This window comes from Falco rusticolus, chromosome 7, assembly GCF_015220075.1.
Source record: "Falco rusticolus isolate bFalRus1 chromosome 7, bFalRus1.pri, whole genome shotgun sequence".
NCBI lineage: Eukaryota > Metazoa > Chordata > Aves > Falconiformes > Falconidae > Falco > Falco rusticolus.
The window spans coordinates 55372579-55389701 of record NC_051193.1 but is presented as its reverse complement, the minus strand read 5'-3'; the positions used below and the strand labels follow the sequence as shown (position 1 = coordinate 55389701).

The 17123-nt window shown below is 36.3% G+C and overlaps 1 protein-coding gene across 2 annotated transcripts in view; it reads right to left on the bottom strand.

Annotated features, from left to right (window-relative positions):
* Positions 1-17123, bottom strand: part of RASGRP1 (RAS guanyl releasing protein 1) — a 42574-nt gene that overhangs the window by 9991 nt on the left and 15460 nt on the right. For both annotated transcript variants that reach the window (XM_037393408.1, XM_037393409.1), the window contains exons 3-10: positions 13978-14083; positions 11770-11832; positions 9807-9938; positions 8574-8727; positions 5287-5460; positions 4467-4583; positions 2533-2808; positions 223-303 (exon numbers count right to left, since the gene is read on the bottom strand). In XM_037393408.1, coding sequence (XP_037249305.1) covers positions 223-303; positions 2533-2808; positions 4467-4583; positions 5287-5460; positions 8574-8727; positions 9807-9938; positions 11770-11832; positions 13978-14083 — 1103 coding nt within the window. The remainder of the gene's footprint in view (positions 1-222; positions 304-2532; positions 2809-4466; positions 4584-5286; positions 5461-8573; positions 8728-9806; positions 9939-11769; positions 11833-13977; positions 14084-17123) is intronic.

Here is a 17123-nt window from a genome sequence, read left to right as displayed (position 1 = left end):
AACTTTGCTTGTGTTCATATTATAAAACCTGATATGGTGTCGACTCTCCTATATATTCCAGCTTAGGCTTCATCATCAACCAATGTATGCTTCAACAGATTTTGCTCAGTGTATAAAGGTAAATGTTTTCAATTAAGCATAAAATAAAATACAATGAATGCAAGGGATAAAAGTTACGTTACTAAAAAAATCCTTTTGTTAAGAATCTGTAAAGGCCCTTACAGCAGCTCGGTGACTTCGTGGCTCTCGTGCATATGAAAGCTCATAAATTTCATCTTCAGTGTAGTAAAGATCAAGGGAGAGCTGAAAACAAACACAACTTTAGTTTAATCTTGAAACAGCCTGTTTGATAAACTTGCTTCTGGTGTGCATTAGTATTTTTTCATGGATTAATTTTCAATTTAGGTTGCAGCTATAAAAATGCACTGGAGCTGCATAGGGATTCAGTGATTTGAAAGAGGTACATTTCTAAATTCCAGACTGTTATTGCCATTATCTGAAAATCTGTAACATTACACAGCTACAGTCATTAGCACAGCAAGTGACTGTAGGGATAATTAGCAGTCAATTAATAAGTAACCTGAAAAAAACTGTTACTCCCATAATATTAAAAAAAGTCTATCGTGCAACTAAGCATAAAACCACTCCAATGAAACTGTCCAACAACTCAAATTCTCAGAAAATTCTTGTTTAAACATGTCATATTTATCCTATCCAGCTGTGACCATGATGAACTAAGAACTATATGATGAGGATAGAAGATGGACTTGCAGGTATTTATTGAGAACATTTAGCTGCCAACAGCAGTTATGTAAAGCAAGAAACTTTACGCCTGGGTAAATAAAGGAATTTGAAAAAACAATCAGATTTATACCTTTGCTTTTGCATGTGTCCATGAAAATAGTACAGCAAATATTTTAATCACTGGAAAGAAATTTCAAGCTAAGATTGAAGACTGATAACATGAAACTTCTTGAATATTTATATGAAAATATTCACACTAGACATGCAAATGAATAGAAAAGCCAGGCTTAAATGTGTTATAAGCCTCAATCTATTGCAAGTCCAAAGAAAATATAAACTTGTTAGAGAGTCAAGATTGCTGCAGTCATATGCATATAAACTAGAAAACCAAAATATGCTATTTTATTCAATGAAAAATTTACTCAAATTGCAGATACGCATCAATTTTCTTGTGAACAACTGCAAGAATTACTGTTGTAGTCTTAATAGTGAATAATGTTAGATTCTTGGCAAAATTTTAAAGGAGCTTCTGACACTCAAAAAAAAGTGCAAATGTTATGATACTTCCATGAATTATTGAGTTATGTATGTAATTACAAATACCTCTTCAAACTGATTTGCCTGCTACTGGAAAAGTAAATGACTAAAGGAAACAGAAGGAGAAAGACTGTTGGAAAAATTGGGGAATAAACAGGAAAATTTATGTGCCCTGGAATATTAACAGATTAGAAGCTGCTGCTTTGAAATGAAGTACTTCTTTTAATTTATGTCTTGTCATATATAACGGCATGAAATTGTAGCCAAAGTTATATATATTTGTGATAGCCATTTTTATAAAACATTATTATTTGAAAAACAGGGAAAAAAGGAACTTACAATAATTTGAGACAAAACATTTAAAACGTTTAGCAGAAAGAAATTCACCACCTCATGTATCTCTATTCCAGGCCCTGGAATATGTGCTTAATTTCACACATGAGTGCTCCCAGACAGAATAAATAACCTCAAGCACATAAGCACTTTTATCTATTAGCTTTTTGCTGAAACAGGGCTTGTAACCAGAAACTGGAAGCAGGCTATCTATTTTTTCCAAGATGAGGTACTTGTTAAGGCTAAACAAAACTGAGAAAAGGTAGTTTTACAGTTTTAAGAAAAGGTAGTATTTTAACTTACTAGAAGCTAAAATCATTGTCGTGACATATGTCCTAGGTAGTATTAATCTAGTTAGTAACATGGCACTAACTAGATATGACTGGAAGAGTAATACTACAACTATATTTGATTAATGTTTGTGTCAAGACAGTTTTTTCAGTACCAGAAGAAACTTGGCTAGAAACATGGTATGTTTAACCCTACACATCTTGAGGGACTAACTTCTACGTGAAAGTTTGTGTGTTCAACACAAAGAAGTTTTTTAAGCAATCTGCCTCCAAGGTGCATCTAAGGAAGCTTTGTACCTTTCTGCCTATTTAAGCAGAAGATTCAGAGTGCTTCCTTAGTGAAAGTACAGAAAGAATGCATACTACTATAGTGAAGCAGAAATAAACATTTCCTTCCCTTGTAGAAATAACTGGAAGCATACTGCTGAACTGGCACCTCTACCCTTGCTGCCAGATAAATCAGTATCACTAACTTTTTGTCTTCTTCTGTTATTGTATGTTTCCTTAAGGAAAAAAAATCTTACGATATTATGTATTTATAATTAATGGAATCCTCTACTTAATTTCATATACCTTTTGAACAACTATTTTTTTAAATGGAGGTATTTATCTCATCTAACGGACTTACTGTAAGCAAATGAACAAGGTCCATATTAGCCTCCAGGGGAAGTGGCATTTCCTGGAGTTGTACCAGCTCATTTATGTGGTTATACAGAGAGTACAGTTTGTATATGTTAATTTTTTTGTCCTCTAAGTAGTCCGGCATGCCCTCATAAAGTGATATCAAGTCTTTCAAGTGGACCCCAAGGATTGGGATCTTAAAGTTACTGCACTCGTTATAGGCACGTCGGTAACTATCATAATTTTTGTAAGATGAAAGCAGTTCTGTCATTTCATTAAACACCTAAAAATAAAAAGAGAACAAAAATCAAAATTGGTTACTGCTTTTGTTCTGGTCATCCAGCACATCAACTTCCCACATTATTGTTAAGGAGTTTACTCACAATGACTCTTGAAAAGGATTTCAAAACTTTAGGCTTCAAATGAAATCTAGGTATTCACTTCACCTAATTTAACTATCTATAATACATAATTCTAGACAGTTAACCTATAGTCTAAACTACAATGCTGGTATTCCTACATTCCTATTTAGTCAATGACAAGAAATAGCATCCTCTCAAATCAAGGAGTTGTGCATGCAATTAATGCATAAGCACAGCACAAGCTGTCTGGCCTTCATAAAACCAACCACCTCCACCTTAAAATGTGTAAGGCACTTATCTGGCTTCCAGGTCACCAGCTGGAATTGCTGGAACTGGAAAGTCCTGGCAGAGAAACCCTAGACTGTGCTACAGTCCCGTCACAGTGTGACCAGAACTCCTACTATAGTTGAAGGTGGCACATCTGTGTCTTTAAGAAAACTTCTGTTCCACAGAAATGAAGAAGAAACAATATATTGGACTTGTAAAGGCCACATGAATCTCAAGTCTAGCAGTATAAGTATTTCCCTTGTTTAAAACAACACAGGTACAAAGTTGACTCAGTGTTACAAAATCAATGGACCAATGTTTTCATATGGAAGTTCCTGTCTAACTCCTTGATTTTTAACCCTCACAAACTTGATGCAAAAAGTTATTCATATGATTGACACATATGCAGTTCACTTTTCATAATGACAAAATTTTTCAAAACTCCATGCTTATTCTAAAATAAGCTTGCTAACTGGTTTTGCAGATCATGAAAGCTGCAGCCATTGTCAGTGGGAGGTCATACTCCAGGTACGTACAGTTCATTCAAGCTGATCACACTGTGATCAAAACAGGTCCATTAGATACCTACATGAAATATTTATGGTCCCAAATAAGATAAAACAACAAAGCATATTAGTCTCTTAAGAAGCCATTTCACTGCTGAAAAGTATGCAGCTACTAAATCTGTGAAGAAACGCAATCTCAGCAATATGAGCATCTGTATTTCACAAGAATTTAATCGGACATTTTAACTGATTCCTAAACGTTCCACTGTATTCTAATGTGTGTGTATTATGGCTCAGTTTGTTCAAGACTGAACGAGACAAAATCTGTCATAAGGAAAGATCAGATGAACAAAACCAGTCCTTTCAGTTTTAAACTCAAAGTACAGAGCTCTGTGCTAGCATTTCATAAATTCAGGTTGGTCAGTGTTGCTATGGATGACAACAGCTTTGCTTTCAAATGTTCTAGGATCCCATTCTCTGCCACCATGTTTGAATGCTATTCTGTACTACTGCATGTAAATGAAAATGCAGCTTGTCACATCTGAATATTAAAGAGAAACTTTAGAGAAGCTATACAAATCTTGAAGAAAGGTGGGGTTGGAAGTGTAGGAGTTACTGGTGACGTAGAGATGAAATGACAAAGAAAACCCCTCCAAAACAAACGGAAGTCTTAGTTTTTCTCCCCCACCCCCACATCCCGTCTTTCTCTCCATCTTATCCAATGAAGTAAGCTTCTTTTTTGTGGGGGCAATTACAAAAAAGTTAAAGGTTATCTTACTTGTAAAACTTAGAGGAGAAATACCAACCTTAATTACATCATGAGGAACACATGAGCTTGTTTCCTTGAGTCTGGAAATGGAACTGTGACAGAGACCTCCTATCACTGCCATTAATGTATTGAAATTCTGCAGCTGGTGGAGCTTCTGTGTTGGCATACAAAAAAAAAATCAGTATTTATTATTTAAAGGTTCAAATTCTGTATTTCCTCTAAAGTCTTAGAGGTTTTGTGCCACTATCCACTGGACTTCATTAATTTTGGTAATGAATTGTGATTTTACTGGGTGTAACACGTACTTATTCTGCTGTTATTATATCAGATAACAATTCTGCAGATTCAGTAAATCTTCAAAGGACTTCCTCAGTCCTTCTCCCCCTTCCTACAGTCTGCCACAACTAGGAAATGCTGCCTATTATGTTGGTTACGACTGCAGTTGAATTAGCATGCAAAGAATACCAACAGGACCATAGCTCTGCTTCTATCCAGTAAGGTCTATCTGGTAGAAATGCTTTTAATTAGAGCCAAAGGCAGGACAGTGGTTCAAGCTTTGGAAAGGTATGAGGTCACAGCTTGGAATCTCACCAGCTGCTTCAAAAGCAAGTCTAGTTTTTCAGTGAAAACAGTTTCTTCAGAACGGATAGGAGAAAGTCATGGTGCCATGACACAGTAGTATCTAAATACTTGGTATGAAGCCAGAGCATACACAAATATGCATGCTGTATGTACGAACCAGGAGGCCAGTGCCACCACTCCCAGCTGACCCTACAGTAGTAGCGTGGGAATAGCAATTAAGGGGCTCTATCAGAGAAAGACAAAATAAACAGAACACATGTCAAAATTTAACTGACCTGTGCAACATGAATAAACTTGATGAACACTTCAGCCCGAAGCTGTGGCGTTGGTCTGCTGAGAACCATTAGCTGCACCCACTGAGAGATACCATTGCAAAGAGCAATTGATCGTTCCATTGTTGGATTCTCCTTCACACAACTATTCACAATGTAGTTCTGATAATCTGAGAACTTTAAAAAAAGTTAATTGTAAATGAAAACTCATCTACAGTTTTATACACCTCGTGATCTGTGTGCAGATACAGCTCTGCTGTTTAAATGAAATATACAAGATATATTTTACACCTTAAATATCTGTAAGACTGAAATCTCTCCTTTGTCAAAGCAGAAGGCTTTAACTAATTGGATCAACTGAAAGTATCTTTTTACTTTAATTTGTATCACATCATTTGCATCATGTGTATCTCAGTAGCCTTGGCTCTTATAAACCCTAGGACAAGTAGAACTGGGGCTTTCCTCCCAGCCTCAGTGGCTCCATCGATTCATTGAATGTAGGCTTCTACAGGGAAGGTTAAATGGAATTTAAAGTAACTAAGTAATCTAGTAACTAAGTGATAGTTTAAGGAAGTATAAGGAATTTCAGTGTTCGGATTACATAGTTAGGGCACACTTCTGAATTATACTATGCTAATACAGAAAGCAAGTTCAATAAAATTAATATACCTGAGGCAAGACCTTCAAGAACGAGGGCTACAGATTCCTTAATATTTTTAATACAGCTTGTGAGATTCTCTTATTTAACCAAAGCAATCTAAAATTGTTCAGTTGACACCTGTACATGATAATGGGAAGAATGGCTTAAAAAAATCTGTTTAAGATCAAAAAGAAGTAATCATTTGTTTTTGTTGATGCAATGTTTATCCATTCTTCTGATTTATCCATTAACAAGAACACACAATAATTTGAATCATCAGAAAATGTGACATGGGATTTATACATCCATTTTTACTATGACCATCTATGAGCATCTTACCAAAAACATTCACTGCTCTATTAGACACCTAATCCTTTCTTAAGGCCACAGGAATATGCTGAATGGCATTGAAACTTAAGAAAAAGTTATAAATTGTGAGCTGCTGTTTGTTTCTTGCTCTCCCTCTCTAATTTTCTCTCCACTTTTCAACCTTTTCCAATCCACGTAGTAACTACTGAAACTTTAAAAACAAGACATGACAGCAGACATCTCTGGATTTGTCCTCTTATTAAATAAAAAATGGAAGAAACATAAACATTAATAAGTAAAGCTGCCTCTGAGTTTACATAGTACTCACAATTACTCTTTGAATTTTGAACCCCAGCCAGATTTGGCAGGATCTTGACATTTAAGCAACTAGTCTAATACAAAGAGATAAGTTTTCAATTCTATATTTTGTTCTCAGCAGCTCTCTTCTTCAGATTTTTTTTTTTAAATGCTGAACAAATTTATATCTAACATACTACTGAAATTTTCAAAATAATTTTGGTAGAAGAATTTATTAACGAGGTTAGCTGTAACAGGATTGTTAGTTGCAGATAAGGTAAAGAAATCCAGGTACTTCAATAATGCAACAGTCTGATATTGCAATGACTAACATGAGCCTCAACAGAAAAGCAGAATCCAGATTCTTACAAAACAGTGTAGCCTCCATGTTTTTTATAACCATAAATTAAAATGGTTTCCAAACACCAGCATACCCGCAGTCATTACCCTGTGAACACCACTCTGCACTTCTCTTTGCTGTAAGATACATGGTATCTTGTGGAAGATTTTGCTAGTGCTCTATGTGTTCAGGGGATCAACTGTTCCTTTCTGACTTTCAAATGACTGAACCTATGAATAGTTATTCTAGTGACTAATAACACTGCAGGTCATTTGCAGCCTTCTCCCAGTATATTTTAACATGTTAGAATAACAAAAGGAATCTGTGGCTTAGCATATCATGAACGCATTCTGCAAAGAGTTAACGAATATAGCTATTTATTAACATTATTTTCTGGCCTGAGTTCTCAGTAAACTCAATTTATCCCAAAACATATGCAGGGGACCCTGCATAAAAAAATGTATACAAGTATGTAACTGTTGGAATTCTATGACACATCTGATACTGTGACTGCAATCATCCTTGTTATGTTCATTAGTCATTAATTACTTTATGTCTGCACAGAGCTTGAAAATGTTAACTTATATAAGCTTTGCATGTTATTACTGCCTACAGACAGCAATCTGTGCATGACTTTGGTTCTATGGCTTTTTGAATTTAACCCAAAACACGAAGAGTCATGTATCGTCAGCTCAAGATAAACTACACTAACACATGACTCTGAAACCTTCCACAATCTATTGAGAGCCTCTTTCCTTACAAGACTTCATCTGCAAATTGTAGTGTTTCAAAAAAACCCACTAAAATACCAAAACAAACAAAAAACCCTAAAAAAACCCACTTTGCTTTCACTGTTATCATCACACTGACTTCGCAACCATCTTAGATTTTAGCCTCTAATATTCGCTTTTCTTTTCCGTGTGTGAACTGCATCAGGTTTGAATAAAAGTAATGTTGTAGCACATAAGGATGCAAGTGAAGCCAAGGTGCACAGGGAAGTTAGCATCTTATTGGTTACCAACATAGCTAAGAAAACAAATCAAATGAAAGAAAACATAAATGAGAGAAATCCTTAAGAGCTGTTTGTGTACTTGAAAGCTTGCCTGTTAACATATTTTAAACCCTTTTTACATTAAAAAAGGCATTTTCTCAAGTGCTTTCCCACCCCTAGTCTTTGTTATGCACACTCAAAAATGGCAAGCGGAGTCCAGTGGACATCTTCTACACAGACAGTCCATTAGTCACTGCATAAGAATGTTGCAGTTTCCTACAATCACAGGAGGTTAGCACTCTAAGAGAATATTCCAAGTATCCTTCATCCCATTTCAGCCTGATTACTGATTTCAAAGACAGCTGTTTGTTCCTGTGCCCAATGACACCATTTGTTCTAACAAAAAGATTACTTGGAAGAAGATCAAATGGTTTACTCCTCTTCCTTCCAACTGACCTTTCCCCAACTCTGTTCTACAGTTGCTTAAAAGGTTCACTCTCCCTCAAATGACTGCAGGAAAAGGGTAATGTATTCAGAATTTTTAAGTACCACTGGCCACCTTCAACACTAATAAAACAAAGTGTCTGGACACAGACTCAGCTTGGCCAATGGCTTCCATTGCAAGGTTGATCTTTTAATAATATCCTTCTCCCATCTTTTCTACATCCTTTCCATCTTTGTTTAAGATAAATAAATAAATAAATGTCACTTACTGATATTCTTCTGAAAGACTTAAATTCAAGGTATGTAAGGTGGTCTGACAGCTCCTCTGGCTCAAGATGATCAAAAAGAAGCGAGACTTTCCGTTTCTTACTGGTGTTGACCTTCACACGCTGTGTCAGCTTTCTAGACCAATCCCTAGAATTTCTTTTTGACAAATTTTAGAAGAGAGTTACCTTGAGTTATCTTCCAAAGAGCAAACTTTTCCTCTGTCCCTAATACAAAAGTAACAGTTTTCATGCCTTACTGCAATAGAAAGTGAATTATTCTAATTTCTAAACAAGCTCCTTTCATGCATTAGAGATTATAAAACAAAAACATTACTTTTAATCTTTATTATATTGATGTAGCACATAAGTACAATACAGCTATATTACTAAACAGCATGAGATTATATATCACACTTCCAGAATCACTGTTAACTTTGTCTTCATTGAACACACCCAGTGCTCCTCCATTTAATAATTCTTACAGATTTCCTTGACCAGCCTCTGAGTATGAACAGTCCCCCTATGCTATTTGCCCATGGAGTAATGAAATTTAATTCTGGATGTGAAAAACTAAATACCCTCTTTCATAATCAGATATAAAATGTACGCAAAATTCTGCTTTTACCTGTACATTTCCAACCAAAGTACGATTTGACACTATTATAGAGTTCCACAGAACTATCATACTCTCATAGAACAAGGAAGGTTCTCTTCCCAAAAAAGAACTATGTGATGTACAGCTGTAGGATTTATTCTTGACAGGACAAGTAATTTTATAACTAAAATCACATAAAATAGTATCAAGAGTTTGACAACGTAATAAACTGTATCTTCTCACTTAACTTAGGTGTTAAAAATACAAACACACTTTTTGTACCTCATCTGTTACCCAGTCAAAATGTATTCTCCTTTCTCATTGACTTCAAGTGATCTTTCAAAATCATTAGACCTTTACAGATTTTCCAAGTTCCCTGGATGGAGTAAGTTATCTAGCATAGAAAATCAGCACAAAGCCTACACAGCAGTTAAATTCAACCTAAGCCATTCTTGAAAGGCATTCTGTTCCTCTACATAATTTTAATCTATAACGATGTATAAACTCTTCTAAGGATAGGTAACATGACTTATTAAAGCTAACACACTATAGGACCATTATCCTGCTACACTGGAGAGACATTATATTTGAATAAAGGAAATTCAGAGCACAGGTTTGTTTTCCGAGACTTTGGCACTCACATTTGAGTTGTGTCGATCAGACGACAGTGTAACTCCTCACCATTAGCTTTAACCAGTTCCTGAAATTCCTCCATAGTTGTGGACAGTTTAGAGTCCATTTTGAACATAACCCAGAACTCTGTAATCCAATACCTATTGCACATTGAAAATACAGAAACACAAAAAATAAAGGTTTTGCTCTAACATCAGCAAGGTTGAAATTTATGCTCCTTTTTATGAGTTGTATTTCCTCTTGACCAACTTCAGGGAATAAATCTTGCTTTTAGATGCTTTTGCTAGGCTACCTTGATTTTATCAGCAATCAGAATTTCAAGATTAAAAACAAATTAGGAACTACCTGGCTTAATGCCATATAGAACTATACTACATATATGTCTGCAATAAATTCAATATTAAAATATTTAGTTTCACATTAAGTCTGGAAAAAAATGCATGCTGGTTTTCTCTTCATGAGCTTCCAGATAATTTTATATATTCCTTTAAAACTTGAACTTATTTGGTCTGGACATAAAAAAGAAACCAACAAAAAACCCCACAAACAATGCACTGTGCTAGTCAGAATTTTATCTATAAACTGAAAAAAAATTACTAATTAAATATATTTAATAGTTTACAGTGATTCAGTCTCACATGCACAAAATATTTTCAGAAGAGTGTATTTCGCCACACATTTTGTATTTTAATTCCTCTACGTGACTTGTCACCCACTGTGGTGGGTTGACCCTGGCCAACAACTGAGTACCCACCCAGGTGCTTGCTCACTCCTCCCCCCTGCAGTGGGATGGGGGAGCAAATAGGAACGGCAAAAGTGGTAAAAATACATGGGCCAAGATAAAGACAGTTTAATAACTGAATGAAAGAAAAAAGCCAATCAAACAAGTGATACAAAGGCAATCACCACCTCTCGCAAGATGCTCAGCCAGTATCCAAGCAACAGCTGCTTTGGAATGACGAGCCCCCAAGTTTTTATTGCTAAGCATGATGCTGTATGGCATGGAACACCCCTTGGGTCAATTCAGGTCAGCTGTCCTGCCTGTGTCCCTTCCCAACCGCAAGCTCACCCCCAGCCTACAAGCTGGGGGTGGGGGGGGGTGGGGCAGTGTAATCACTTTTCATCAACAGCTAAAACATTAATGTGTTTTACTCACAGATGCAAAGCGCAGCATCACAGGGGCTGCCCTGAAGAAAGTTAACTCCTCCTCAGCCAGACCCAGTACACCCATGCATGTAAAAGTCTGTGCTTGTTGGAAAAACGGAAATGCACATTCTCTTGGATGCATGTATATATGAATTTGCCAAGAAGCAAAATGTTCCCAGACCACATATAATACCAAAGCATTCTGACCTAACCAATAATTTGCTTCGAGATAATAAAATCATCATTTAAAATAAATTTTACTTTCCTAACTGTTACTACTTACATCCCACTTTGTGTAAAAAAGAGATATTATATGCTAATCTATTACCAGAGTTGCATCTTTATTCCCCCTCTTCTGTTTTCTCTAAAGTGAGATATCAAACTTTACTAACCTTAATTAAAAAAAAAAAAAAAAAAAAGGCGCGCAATCCAGGATCATTGCAAGTGACTAAGTAGAATTACTAAGAATTACCTACCAAATACAACAGTTTTGCTTAATATTAGCTGCACCATCCCACTTCATTTTCTTAACAGACCAATATAATAAGAGACACAATGCTATCAATTCCTGAGCACTGTCAATTTTCACTGATGTTTAAGATACAGATTCATACAGACTGCTGCCCAAAATTGTGACATGCGCTGACTTCAACGGATCTGTACAAAGCCGTTGGGCCTTTTTTTGTGTAAAGCTGCTAAAGTGAACTTAGAAAAGCTGAAACAGTATAGCTGTTTCTCTTTTTAATGTCAGCTTAAGATGTAAAAGTGTTCTTATGTATGATACATGGATAGCTGCAGACTAATAGCTACCAAGAATATTCTTACCTCACAAAATAGCATATCTTTACACACAGCATTGAAGACTTATTTTCTAAAGCATTAAGATAGGTAGAAAACTGTTAAGGAAAACCACATCCATTCACATGATATGAAACATAACATGCTTGACACTTCCGTACCTGTAAGCAACAGGAATCATTCTAGTGATGGCATATAAGACAAGACCAGGGTTTTACACAAGTGTATACAAAGTATATCCCAAGATCGTTAGCAAAAGTTTATTGTAAATATGACTACTATGAGTAATACTGATGTGGCCGCCTAAGTGCTGAGTAGTGTTGAGTAGCAAAATGATTCTGCTTTCTGCATGTGTTTCTTTGCAACATACCTCACAGTTTCTAATAAAACTCATGCACTTGCACATCTCACTAAAATTTGAAACAGTAATAGCAAATTTATCAACTACTACTTCTATGAAAAACTCCCATTCAGTTAATTATGATTCACTGGAGTTTTTTTAAAAAAGATGCTATTTTCTTTTAAACATAACTAGTGGCATACAATGGTAGAAAAAAAATGTGAAATGCCTCTCCTTGCTAACCTCACCTTTCTAACTACACAACAGTTTTCACTTGACTTGCTGTGACAACTGAAAAGAAACACACATATTTTTAGTCTCTTAGCTCTATAAAACATGTTTTGATATTGTAGCCATTGTCTTTTAAAGACATGTAAAATCAATTTGGGAAACGTATTATGCATATCTTGATTCTTCTGCTGTAGATTACGTACGTATTATCAGTACTAAAAAATATAACTTAATGAAAAACCTTGTGGATCCTCCTACAATCTGACTGAAATTAACTGCAGCCTAAATCTACTGCAACTGACAGGACACACCATCCACAATTTAAGCACTCACATTACAGTCAGCCTAATTTAAGCACTTAGAACTAACGAGGTCTGAGTTAAGTTCCCAAATCCTTTGAAGGGTCCTGAACTGAATGTCTGAAGTTAGATGGCTTACAAATCATCCATAACCATCTAAAATCATTCACATAATTTAGGGCATGGAAACTAGTGAAACTGGGACATTTGCAAGGATTTTGAAAATACAAGAGCCCAGACTACCTGAAACATTCAAAACTGTCTTCACCTTTCAGTGTCTTTACAGGGAGCTATACACAGACTCAAAAACCAACCTTGCAAAATATGCAAATTTGATAAAAGTTTGAATCACTTCTCTGACTGTAGAAAACACTACTTCTCAGAAACACGCAATTACTTTCTTCCATTTTCGAACAGCATATGAGCCAAAGTTAAACGCAACGCTACAGCATAGTTGTAGCTTAGCACGCTTGGCTAACACTTGTGGTTAGATAAGGAGCAGGACAGTCAAAATACAACACTAGAGTAAAGCTCTGTTGTAAATGATGCTGCTTTTAAAAGCCAGTAAGATACAGAGTTTGGGAGAAGAAAGGAAAGGATTATCTAAATTAAATTTCACCAAAATTGGCTGGACATTCTTAGCATGTCAGGTCTGCTTCCTGTACTGCTCTCATCTAATTAGGAGTAAACATTCCATAAAGCTAAGAACTCAGGTAACATATTCCACAATCGAAAATTCCTAAGAAAGGCTGATATTGCCAATATGACCTAGTAGCTTTGTAGTGAAAAATCTAATGAGCCGGAAACACACATGTATGAGTCCAGGCAGTCACCTCGAAACAGGAACAAATAGGAAGGAAAAGCTTATGATTTATTTCAGTGCATTGGAATGTTGAGTATGTGAGTTAGAAATCATATCTGCTGAAAATTTCCTTTCTAGATGATACAATCAGAATATTTTCAAAAATTGCACTTTTGTTCTTTGCTCTGCTGCTTGTACGGAGGACAGAAAGAAAGAAATCTGAAATGTAGGCCCAGGTTCCCAGTACCTAACTGAGGAAATACATTTATCTAACACCTGCTAGATATTCCCTCCACAGCCAACGGAGGGTCATTTAATCTTACGTTAAATTGGAGTTTCATCACTTTCTCTGTGGATGATAAGCTAAACCAAAAAAACAAAAAACCTCAACCCTAAACCAAACAAAACCGCACGATACAACCAAAAACTGTATAGAACAAGTATATTGTTTAATCAGTGGAACAGTAATACACCCATAGATTAAATATTCTCTACTTACCCATTTCAAAGTTGTAAAGCTATCTAATATTACCTTAACAGCAGCTGAATATTACAAAGGATATAGATCAATGAGTTTCTGGAGCATGTCTGCAGAAGAGATGATAAGTTGATGCATGGCCAGAATTATCTTTAGCAGCTGATTGTTCTGACATGCATTTCCTTCTAAATCTGAAAAAAAGGAGTACTCATATTGAAATCTTGGTATACCTTGGTAAACAACTTGCAAGAGGCTTTTTCAGAATACTAATCAGGCCTGCTCACTTACGCTATTTCAAAGACAGCAGTAACTTACTAACTTAGGAGCGCATCATTTTTCTTATGAGAGCTATATAAGAACTGTATTTTACTACCAGGATTTTGAAGACTCTTACCCACCCCACCTCCCAAAACAAAACCCACAAAAAGGCAAGCAAAACAGTAGCTGTCTCAAAAGTATTCAAAATATGCAGGCAATTATACATGATACAGCAATGCACTTAAATGCTTAGCTTTAGGCAGATAAGCATAACCTTTGAAACAAATTAACGAATTGCAGAGAAAAAGAATTCAGTTACTGACCCATAGAGTCAGTCAGTGGCATGACTGAACTTATCAAACAGAATGGCAATATTCTTAAGTGTTCGAGAGGCTTTTTGTACTGCTGACACGCATAACACCAAAGTACATGCACAGATTAGGATCTACACCTAGATGTGCATGGAAGGAGCTACAATGTCTGCAGAAGTCCTGAGATTAATCTGTGCAGACTCCCAGTGGCGGACCTAAATGTCCTAACACATTTTCTTGAACTACGCATTACAAGGATTTCACTTGAAGACTGTTCTTAGACTACATCTATCTTCTGGGTCTTGTGAGGTTTTTTTCCATATTCAGAAAAGATCAAGGACATCAAATGTAGCAGAACATTTCAAAGTTTCCATTTCTGTAACACAGTAGTGAAAGTGTGTCTAAGTATTAACAGATTATGTTTTTCTACAGCATGCTGCGAGAACCTAAGTAGCTTGAATTGGAATTAGACACCCTTTCAAACACAAAAGAAAATTCACCTTTTTGAATAATTTTAAATACACTGTCCTCTCTGAGGATAAATATAGTTATCACTTAAAATAGTAGTAACTAGAACAATATACAGAAGCAATGTGCAATAAGGAAAAAATGGAAGAGGTAAGTGAAACAGCAGATTTGCAGCGTATGAAATGGCATCTATTACTAGAGGGAAAAAAAAACCCCATTTTTAAATTGCACAAAGCCAAAAACGTACATTAAACTTAGATGACTTACAAAACAAGATAATTGATGTTAGCCATTGAGCAAAAGTTTCCATGCTTTTCTACAGCAAGGTACCAAATGTGAAGAAAGAAACCCAGAGCCTAGGTGGTTCCTTTTGAACAATACATTGGATCTTTGGTAGAATGAGTAAAACTTGATTTCCTCTAGATCTATCTTCTGTATTCTTCACCCCCATGATAGTCCTATTCATGCCCTTAATTACTATACTCTCCCCTGAAAGTCTTTTCTTTGTCTTCCCAACAACAATGCCACAACTCCTTACTGACGCTTAAAGCGATCAGCTACGCAAAGCAATACATGCTGTGGCTGAATGCAGGCTGACTGGCCAGACAGCAGATCAAACCAAACCAATGCTGGGCTCACACAGCTGCCCCTACACCAATGTGAGCACTGATCTGGACGTCACTCTTCTACACAAGCAATTCTTTGAGATTCCTATCTTTCCATCGAATTTAGTTTAAGCTGACAGCCTGCAGAGTAGATGTCATTTAGTAGGAAGGTGACTCAGAATGGCCTAGATCTGTAGTTTACAAGTGAAGCTATTGTTTCAGCTGACTGTTTGAAGCCCTGAAAGCAGAGTATGTGCAGGGTATCATATATCTGGTGTGGGTAACTTCATTCTTCTAGCAAAAGCACAGTCAGTTTGGAGGAAACTCAATACAATAAATAGTATTGAAATATCCTACTACAGCCAGCCTCTCAGGCAAGGCAAGCAGAGAAGTCCTGATCAGTAAATTCTGCCAGACCTATCTGAACATGCAGCAAGCCACTCAGCACTGTCAAACCCAGAATAAGAACTTTCTGCATCTGGCAATCTTCAACACGGAACATGAGGGACCATTTTCCGTACCTACAATTTAAGTTTAACTACAGAAGGTAAGTAGTAATTCTACCTACAGCAATATGGGCAGGGGGAAAGTCTGCCCATTCTACAGCCCCATAAATGGGAGCAGTATAGACCCCATGTAACTAAAAGTTCTTGATCTGCCTTTTGACTTACTACAGGTTCTCAGTTTTATAGCATGAATCAAAGTTTATGCATTCCTTGTTCATGTTCTCACATAATTTCATTCGTTACCTAAATAATCTTTCTGGGATGTAAACTGCCTAGGTATCACAGCAGGTGCACTGAGGGCAAAACAGCAAAGCATCCAGCCAGAGAAGTGGGAAATTTGCAGAGAAAAGCTGGGCCAACAGGGATCAATACTTATTCGTGCCTTTAGTATTTGGCATTTTGTACTCTTCCGTGTCTTCAGGAAGAGTAAAACTGTTTTAGGCCTTGCATACAGACACCTGTATCAATTCTCATCCATTTTACAACACTTGGCTTTCTGCCAGAGCCTCCATCCAACAGCTCTTGTTTAACCAGAAAAGTTCAACATATGCTTAACTTGGAAGCCAAATGGTTACATGCACACATACTATTAAGTATATATAGCTGTAATTAAATCACCAGCTTTTCAGAAGTGCTCAGTATAGATATCTCCAGCTGTCAAAGACAGCAAATAACTCTCCTAGCAGTTTCTCCTCTGTACATTCCAAACTCCTCTGCAATGACACAACACAGGTACCATTTGGCACCAGGTTCCAGATTGAATACCTGTCCTCTAGAAAGTCTCTTTTCCATTTTACAAAGTTGTAGAGAAAAACAGTATGCTCTCCTTACTATTAGTGATTAGGTCAACACATTTATGGTATTTTTTTGCATAATAAAAGTGCATTTATGCTTCACAACATCCAGACCTCATTATCCCACAACAGAGACAGATAGACTTCATTACGATGACATGCAATTATTTTGCACGCATCAAAGTAGTACTCAGTTTTGTGCTATCCATTATCTTGCCCAACTAAAAGGCTCATATCCACAAAAAAAGCATTGTATTTGTGATAGCTTAAAGACCAAAATAAACCCTCT